We start from the raw sequence: 9,319 nt of genomic DNA, 5'->3' as shown, positions 1-9,319 counted from the left end.
GGTATACAAGATCAAAAGAAAAGCTGATGGGAGTATAGACAGATACAAGGCTAGGCTGGTTGCAAAGGGTTTCAAGCAAAGGTTTGGCATTGACTATGAGGATACTTTTAGTCCTGTTATTAAAGCAACTGCTATTCGACTTGTACTGTCTATTTCTATTTCCAGAGGATGGAGCCTACGGCAGCTAGATGTTCGGAACGCGTTTCTTCATGGTGTTCTTGAGGAAGAAGTGTTCATGCGACAACCACCAGGATATGGAAAAAAGAACACACCACACTATGTTTGTAAGTTGGATAAAGCTCTGTATGGTTTGAAACAGGCCCCAAGAGCTTGGTATTCAAGGTTGAGCACACAATTACAACGGCTTGGGTTTACACCATCAAAGGCAGCTACCTCATTATTCTTTTACAGTAAGAACGGGATTACCATGTTTGTTCTTGTTTATGTTGATGATATAATTGTTGCCAGCTCAAATTCAGATGCAACTACCTGTCTCCTTAAGGATTTGAAACTAGAGTTTGCTCTTAAGGACTTGGGAGATCTTCATTACTTTCTTGGGATTGAGGTCAAGAAGGTAAAAGATGGTATACTTCTTACACAGGAAAGATATGCTACTGACATTCTGAAAAGGGTACGTATGGAAAAGTGTAAGCCTGTGAGTACACCTATCTCCACATCGGAAAAACTTACTATTGAAACTGGAGAAGCACTTGGAAGAGAGGATGCAACAAACTATAGGAGTGTTGTAGGTGCTCTTTAGTATCCGACTCTTACACGCCCTGATATTTCTTATTCTGTGAACAAAGTTTGTCAGTATTTACATGCTCCTACTACAGCTCATTGGACTGCAGTAAAAAGGATTTTGAGGTATCTTTGATATACAGAGGGACTTGGTCTTCAGATTGTCAAGTCCTCATCTCTTCTTGTGTCTGCCTATTCTGATGCAGATTGGGCAGGGTGTGCTGATGACAGAAGGTCCACAGGTGGCTTTGCTGTGTTTCTGGAAACAAATCTTGTATCATGGAGTGTAAGAAAACAGGCTACTGTCTCAAGGTCAAGTACTAAGGCTGAGTATAAAGCTTTAGCAAATGCTACAACTGAAGTCATGTGGATTCAGACATTACTTCATGAACTTGGAATTAAAATTCCTCAAGCTGCAAGGTTATGGTGTGACAGCATTGGTGCAACCTATCTTTCAGCTAACCCTATTTTTCATGCACGTACAAAGCACATTGAAGTTGATTTTCATTTTGTAAGAGAACGAGTGGCTCGAAAGCTACTTGACATCAGGTTTATACCCACAGGGGATCAACTTGCTGATGGCTTCACAAAACCACTTACTATGAAGAGACTGGATGAGTTTAAGTACAATCTTAACCTTGGCAAGATTACCTGAGGTAGATTGAGGAGGAGTGTTAGGATAAGTTGTATAGGGAGAGGAAAGTAGTTTAAATTGTACTCTGTCTTCTATCCCTTCTTCTATTCCAACTCCTGTAATCTTGATCGGTACGATCGATCGTTCTCTTGTAAGCCACGACAATGTTTCTATATAATGCAATGCGGCCCAGACGAAGGGTTCTACGCTTCCCACAATACCTTACAGTACATGGTCGCTGCAGCCTGCACGGCGGCGGAGTCCTTATCCTCGCACGAAGACATCGTCGTCACTCCCTTCCTCTCTCTCTCTAACTGGCGACGCAAGCACCGGCGCCGCTCCTCGCTGCCCGCAACGCGACCACCCCCTGCCCTGCCCTAGGGTTGTGCGAGGTGGCGGCGGCGGCCCACGAGTAGGGCGCCTCGGAGATTGGTGGAGGAAGACGGTGCGGCGGCGGCTCCTCTCGGACCTCAACGTCGGCGATTGCGGACCTCGGTGATGACCTAGAGGAGACGGCTCCTCTTGGACCTCGGCGGCGGCGGCTCCTCTCGAATCTCGGCGGTGGCGAAGGGCTCTGGCGGCTGGGGCGTCCTGATGATGGACTTAGGAAATAGATCGAGGGACTGTTTTTTTTCTTTATGTGTGATGAAATGGACGAAGTAAAACCAGACATGATGGGAGGTGGGTGAAAAAAACATAGACAAAAACCTGAACGCAATCCTACAAACTGCTTCATTAAAAGTAGAGATAGGAACAAGGTCAAAAGGAATAAATACCCATTTATCGTAAGGTGTTTTTTTTAGCAAGACTTATCGTAAGGTGTGGAACGCCTTCGGCGGGCGTAGGTGGGCCGGTTTCCCAACATAAACTAGGGTCAAAACAGTGATTTGGCCCCGATTCCACATGAAAAAAAAGCTTCTTTCTTACCTAATCATCAATCGCCAAAATACGAGTCCCTAAAAAGCCAAACCGGTTCATCTTGTCTCGAACTTTCTCGCCTTCTTCCCCACCCTAACCCTTTCTCGCCGCCGCCGCCGCCGCCGACGACCCCTCTTCCGCTGTTACCGACCTCTGCCGCCTGCCGAGATGGATGACAGTTGCGCGGTGTGCGCGGACGCGCTCGAATGGGTGGCTTACGGGCCATGCGGGCACCGCGAGGTGTGTTCAACCTGCGTCGTCCGCCTTCGCTTCGTACTCGAGGATTCTCTATGCTGCATCTGTAAGACGGATTGCCCCTCCGTCTTCGTCACAAAGGTTCGCCGCTATGGTCTGCATCTGTTCGGTTGGTTATCGATCTGTGGCGTGGTTGGATCTTTGGGGTCTTTGATTGGGTAGTATACGAATTCGAGCTAGTTAATTAGATGGGCGCTGAGTTTTGTTCTACTGTTTGGATGGTGAAATTTCTGAGTAATAGCGCACCAGTATGATAGCTTTGATCTCATGTTTCTTGATGAGGTGAGCTCAGGTCACTGTATCGATTCTGGATTGGTTTGCCCAAAGTTGGAATTTCAGCGGATCTTCTGTTTCATTATGCAGGACCGGAAGCTGTTTTTATTATCGTACGCATGATTTATTCGAATTTTGATTTGTCCAATGATTAAGTGGTTTGAGATTTTCATGGTTCCTGTATTTTTTTGTTGATACATGGCATCTTCACTGCGTTGCCGATTAAGTGCATTTGTGCTTACAGTATAGCTAGTCAGGAAAAGAGAAATATGTGAGTTTTATATGTTTATGCTGATTCAGGTGACTAGTATTCTAGTTTGTGCATAGTGCCAGCCTAAAGGGGATGTGAGTATCTGGAAAGCCTCTTGGAACATGATCTGACGCCTTATTTTATGCATGCTTTCTTCATAACTCACAGGATTTCACCTTCTTCTATGAACATTTTATAGGCCATGGGAGATTACACAAAAGTGATCTCGGATTTCTCTGTTTTGCCCACTGAGGCAAATGAGGGAAATGTGGGGGAGTACTGGTACCATGAGGATACAAAGGCATACTTTGATGATGCTGATCATTATAAGATGATAAGGGCGATGTGCCGACTTTCTTGTAGTGTATGTGACAAAGCTGAGGACCAGGTTGGTCAGGCAGCACAAGCAAAGCGCCGAAGCAGGTTCAAGAGCATTGATCAGCTAAAGGGACATTTGTTCCATCAGCATAGGTTATACATGTGTAATCTCTGCTTGGAGGGGAGAAAGGTGAATATTTTGACCACATATACTCTCTTCTCCTTCCTATATTGCCATTCTTGTGTTTCAGAAGGACTAAATCTAGTTACTATTGTGACACCAACTTTGTTGTATTTGATGGTTTTCTCCCTTGTGAGCAAATTTAGGATGAAATCAGACCCTGTTGCAAATTATCTAGCTAGTTTAACTTAATGTCCAACCTTTTTCTTACCGTTTTCTCTGTGTGCCCCCTTCAGTTTCCGTATGTGGAATCCAGTTAAGGTCAGGAATTTATGGTAGATATTTGTTTATGATTGCTTTAACTAGGCGAGTAGACTCATGTAGTGTTGGTGCTTTTGTGCTATAATTCGTGGTTATAGAACATTAAAACTTGGTAATGGGTGCTTGCTCGGCAAGCTCATCGTGTAGGTAATTTGCCGTGACCTCATTAAATAGGTATTTATATATGGGTATCCATGTAGAATTGAAACCAGCATTTCATCCTATTAGGATAGTTAAACTAGATGAAGCAACAGCAGTTACCCCTGGTAAGGAATATGTAACAGCAGGCAGTAGCAGCCTGCAGCTATGTACAGAGGTGTGGCAGCAGCAACTTCTGGCGCAGAGATAAAGGATGTGAAACTACTGTACTGCTATTTCGAGTACTCACCTGGTTATGCCCCATCATCCTGAGCATTTGCCCAGTTATACCCATCATACCTATTAAGTACTCGGTTATGTATGCATGTTCTCGCTGACGCCACCTCTAATCAGTATTCAGCCCAGTAAACCTGCTTGAGTGAGACCTGTTTCTGTTTTCAAGTTATGTAGTTGAACTATGGGTAAATAGCGATGTAAGTTTTCTTTTCACGTAACAATGACAGTCCGTCTGAACCATTGAAAGTAGGTATAAAAACAATTAGAATTCTCTGTATATGTCTGATTATCCTTGTCCATATATGCTATCTTGCTATGTGAAAGTACTCGACCACACATATCCGTTTTCTTGTGAAATATTATTTATAAATTTGTGTGGACAAACATTTTGACTGACATGCAAGGCCTGCCTGAGAAGCATGTGGAACCTGTGTAACCAAATGTTATACTATAGAATTAGGCACCTTTTTCTGTTTTTGTTGTTGTTGAGGAAGTTCAGGTTGTTTCGATAGCATGCATTTTAACACACCTGGGCTACTGTTATATCCTTCAACTTGCTGACAATTGTGAGTTTTCAATTTTTCTATTTATTAGGGTGTGGTGTGACAGTTAATTTTTTTATCACTTTGTGCCTTTTTATACGAAGTAGGTGAATCTTGTGGGTTATTTGTATTATCCAACACTGAACAGAATCATTGTCTAATTTTTTTTCTGTGGCCCCTTTAGTAGATTTTACCTCTGTTTCTAAATGTAAGACGTTTTGGCAGTTTAAATTGAACTGCCAAAACGTCTTATATCTATTAGGAACAGAGGGTGTATATTTTAAATGTGATGCTAGAAAATGATTTCTCTTGGGATTATCATTTGCTGAACGAGTTACTATGTTGAGCAGGTATTCATTTGTGAACAGAAGCTTTATACAAGGGCACAGTTAGCTCAGCATACAAAAACTGGTGACTCTGAGGTGGATGGCTCTGAGATTGAACGCAGTGGTTTTGCAGGACACCCAGTGTGTGAATTTTGTAAATATCCATTATATGGAGATAATGAGCTTTACACACATATGTCCAGAGAACACTATTCGTGCCACATATGTCAAAGGTATTATGCAACTATGTCCTTAGCTAATTCGTTGTTGCAAACTTATGACATGTGCTGACATTGTAATTGCTTACAGGCAGCATCCTGGGCAGTATGATTATTTCCGAAACTATGATGATTTAGAGGTAATTCGTGACTCCTGTCCATATTTAGCAATCCATATCTTTAAGTCTTATTGATGTCTATGTTTTAGTGACCTTCCTTTGTTATCTGTGTCACTTTCTCATTCAATTGCTTGATGTTAATTCGATTCAGATGCATTTTCGTAAAGATCATTTCCTCTGTGAAGATGATGCATGTTTGGCCAAGAAATTTGTTGTCTTCCAGAGTGACGCAGAGATCAAGGTAAGCTTAGTTGAAGCTATTGTTTTAGTAGTCTTAAAGTGTATTACTACCAGGGGGCATGCCACTGGGCCTATGTACTGACCTACTAGTTTATTTCTACAGAGACATAATGCTATGGAGCATGGTGGGCGGATGTCTCGTGCCCAGAGGAATGCAGCACTTCAGGTTTGTTCATTCTCTTAAGACCTCTTTATTCCTTGCTTTCCTTTTTGTTTAGCTCCTCCATTTATGTAGCCATCAATTTAGTTCCAATATTGATTGGCTCATCTGTATCTGCTTTCTATTGCTTTGGGCTAAATACTCTATTCTGGCATTGTCAGATACCTACCAGTTTTATATACCAAAGGAATGAGCAAGATCAAAGGCGTGGCAGAGGTAGGGGTCGTAATGCTCACCATGACAGACCTGACAGGGATTTCTCATTACCTGTGCGGGATGGCAGTGCAACTGCAGACCATGGCCTTGGAAGTCGAGTTGATAGTGTTGCAGGGCCTTTCCAGTCATTAAGTGTCAGTTCCAGTTCTGGTCGAACAGAAACTGGTCGAAGCTTAGGGAATGGTCGCGTGCTCGAGCAGTTGTCTTTTCCTCCACTTCAAGACCAGGATATTCCTGATGCTAGGATGGATGCTGTTCCCTATGAAACCTCGTTTCCTCCCGTCTCAGAGCAGCAATCAAGGTATGCGCTGGCTCTTAATCAGAGCTCAAGGGGTTCTGCGAGACTTGGTGATGAATCATTATTCCCTCCATTGCCTGGGTCAAGTAACAAGGGTTCTGCTTCAACACAACAGGGGCTGCAAAGTCTTGCTAAGAACACACTTGCATCAAGGCTGCAACAACGTAGTAAGGGCACCGTGAAGGTACTATATTCTGCTCAGTCTCAAACAGCTGAAAATCCTGAGATAGTACCTCATGTTTCCACTTCCACCCAGACATGGCCTACACCTGACCAGGGGCTACATATCTCTGGTTCTTCTCAACTTCGGATTGCAACTCAATCAACAAGAGATAATGGGCTCATGCCATCTGTCTCCAGCGGTTCAGCATGGAATTCCAGAGCTTCAAACAAGATGAAGCACTCTATTTCGACCCCTAATTTTGTTTCTGGTGGGTCCTCTGCCCAGGCATCATCAAGTACAGCTTATGGCAATAAAAAGCAACTGCCACCGCAAAGCAGCCAACCTTTGCCTGTTGTGGAGGATGTTCGGCAAGCAAACAAATCCCTTGTGGAAAGAATGCGTGTTGCATTAGGAATGGATGAGGATAGGTTCTCTGCGTTCAAAGAAATTGCTAGTGAATACCGTCAAGGCGTCATTGATACTTCAGAGTATCTCTCGTATGTGGAGCAGTTTGGTATATCACATCTTGTTCCTGAAATGGCTAAGTTGTTGCCTGATCCTCTGAAGCAGATGGAACTTGCTGATGCCTATTACACCAACATGCGTTTTAAAAGTCTCCAAGAAAATGGCGGTTGTGAAACCATTACTGTGAAAGAGAACAAGCGTAAAAATAAGGGGAAGGGAAAAACACCTGATGCAGAAACAGCTACTGCTAAGGATGCAAGTGAATCGCTAGCAGATAGCTTTATGGACACTGTAAGGAAGCTTCAGTCGAACAACAAGGCTCAAGAAGGAGAGGCTGCAGTGCTTTCGAAGGATGGGTATCGATCTTCCAAGGAAAAAATCCCACTATCAGCTGGAGGGTCATCCTGTGGTACAAATATGGGTCTAGACGGTGATCCAGTTGCCATTTCAAAGGCGTCTGGCACTAGTAGGTATGTGGGCAAGGGTGGAGGAAGCACCGGTAGCAGCAGCAGCAGTAACAACAAACAATCGAAGAAGACGTCAAAGTTTCTCAGAGCTCGGTTGGGTGACAACTCATTGGCTACACTTGATTTTAGTCATCCTGATGTGAGCCCTGAACGACCTGAAAGGGAGACACAAGTCCTGCAAACTGGGTTGCCTGTGCGAAGTGTTTGGAAGAATGGTGCAGCACAGAAGCTCTTTTCCAGCAATGGAAAGAAATAGCATCATTTTGTGCAGACGTAATTTGATCCATTGAGCTGGTTGGCAGTAAATGTGCACATTTTGTGATGTGTGTTTTGCTGCTTGGAGAAGGCGCCGTCTATGTAGAAGGTCGCTTCGTTTGAGTCTAATTCGGTTTCGTACTGAATTTGCTGGTTGAAAACCTCAAAAAGTGAGGATGGAACTTGAATAGCCTGGCTAGCTATACCTTTGTCAAAGTGTAGACTGTATATTACATGAATTCTACCAATGATTTTGTGGCTTGCATGACTTCGATTTCTACCAGCCTACATGACTTTTGTTGCCAGCCTCTTGTATTTACCGTGTGGCAAGACAACTGTCAATAAGAGCATCTCCAACACATGATGTAAAACCGTCGCCCTGCTGTGCCCAAAAAACTGCCATTTGGGGCATTGGGAGACAAAAATATTGTTCCAACAGATGTATCTTTGTTACAAAACTGCCATCTGGGGAGTTTGGAGGCAAAACATTGTTCCAACAGATGATGTATCTCTATTTGGCGCCAATTTTTTCTTTTTTCCTGCAGTCCTGAAATTTTGTCTAAAGTGCTGCATATTTGCAACACCTATAGGTGGCCTCAAAAACCAAACACAACCATGTTAATGCCAACCACGCTGAAGTTAGCCATCTCACATTGATTTTGGCTGGTTCTCGCTGCTGCCCGCCACCGAGGTGTCTGTCGTCCACCCCTGGCCAAGCCCCTACCGAGGTGAGTCTGTCGTCCACCCCTGGCCAAGCCGTCACCCTGCCACCCGTTCTTGCTGCTTCGGAGCCTGCCACCACCCCCGATGTCGATTGGGGTTTTGTTGCTGTCTGATTTGCAATGAATCTGGCTGCCCGATATGGCCGTTGCAATGCCGGGGCTCGTTGTGGAAGTTGATTAGTTGCTGCCCTTGTCACTGCCGCGACCATCAACGAGTCGCTGCTCCTTCTGAGCTCTCGGCTATCGGCTGGTGAGGTGACCGCTGCTCTGGCTTCAACCCCCAACTGCCTGGCGGCAGCAAATACATTCCCATTTCATTCATAGTCGGCCTGGCGACCGCCTCGTTCATGGCGAGCTACACCGTTCTGAATTCACCTTCGTGCCCATTGTTGCTCGACGGGAAACCTTCAAGGTATTTGTTTTTATTTTTTGTTGTGATATAGGATTGGATTGTGTGTTGGGGAACGTAGTAATTTCAAAAAAATTCCTGCGCACACGCAAGATCATGGTGATGCATAGCAACGAGAGGGGAGAGTGTTGTCCACATACCCTCGTAGACCGATAGCGGAAGCGTTTAACACAACGCGGTTGATGTAGTCGTACGTCTTCACGATCCGACCGGTCAAGTACCGAACGCACGGCACCTCCGAGTTCAGCACACGTTCAGCTCGATGACGTCCCTCGGACTCCGATCCAGCCGAGTGTTGAGGGAGAGTTTCGTCAGCACGACGGCGTGGTGACGATGATGATGTTCTACCGACGCAGGGCTTCGCCTAAGCACCGCTACGATATTATCGAGGTGTAATATGGTGGAGGGGGGACCACACACGGCTAAAAGATCGTTGATCAATTGTGTGTAGAGAGGTGCCCCCCTGCCCCCGTATATAAAGGAGCAAGGGGGAGGCCGCCGGCCAAGGGAGGA

The 9,319-nt window shown here is 44.7% G+C and overlaps 1 protein-coding gene across 2 annotated transcripts; it reads left to right on the top strand.

The window, feature by feature from the left end:
• The first annotated feature begins 2,275 nt into the window (after nucleotides 1-2,275).
• Nucleotides 2,276-7,943, top strand: LOC109735643 (uncharacterized). 2 transcript variants are annotated; one of them, XM_020294857.4, is made up of 8 exons: nucleotides 2,276-2,629; nucleotides 3,271-3,579; nucleotides 5,099-5,307; nucleotides 5,384-5,432; nucleotides 5,563-5,652; nucleotides 5,755-5,817; nucleotides 5,973-6,509; nucleotides 6,582-7,943. In XM_020294857.4, exons 1-8 carry the CDS (start codon nucleotides 2,462-2,464, stop codon nucleotides 7,674-7,676), a joined length of 2,520 nt encoding a protein of 839 aa, XP_020150446.1. In that variant the 5' UTR covers nucleotides 2,276-2,461; the 3' UTR covers nucleotides 7,677-7,943. The 2 variants fall into 2 exon arrangements, with proteins under 2 accessions (XP_020150446.1, XP_020150445.1); XM_020294856.4 differs by having other exon boundaries at nucleotides 5,973-7,943.
• Nucleotides 7,944-9,319: the final 1,376 nt, after the last annotated feature.

Source organism: Aegilops tauschii, chromosome 1 (genome assembly GCF_002575655.3).
Source record: "Aegilops tauschii subsp. strangulata cultivar AL8/78 chromosome 1, Aet v6.0, whole genome shotgun sequence".
NCBI lineage: Eukaryota > Viridiplantae > Streptophyta > Magnoliopsida > Poales > Poaceae > Aegilops > Aegilops tauschii.
Note: the sequence above shows the minus strand (reverse complement) of the source record. Positions and strands in the feature narration are given on the sequence as shown.

Bases quoted from the DNA above. Each gene is read 5' to 3' on its own strand.
- LOC109735643 (XM_020294856.4), top strand. From the start codon at position 2,462: ATGGATGACAGTTGCGCGGTGTGCGCGGACGCGCTCGAATGGGTGGCT. The intron at 2,630-3,270 runs GTTCGCCGCTAT...AACATTTTATAG, and splicing joins CCTCCGTCTTCGTCACAAAG to GCCATGGGAGATTACACAAA. The intron at 5,433-5,562 runs GTAATTCGTGAC...AATTCGATTCAG, and splicing joins GAAACTATGATGATTTAGAG to ATGCATTTTCGTAAAGATCA.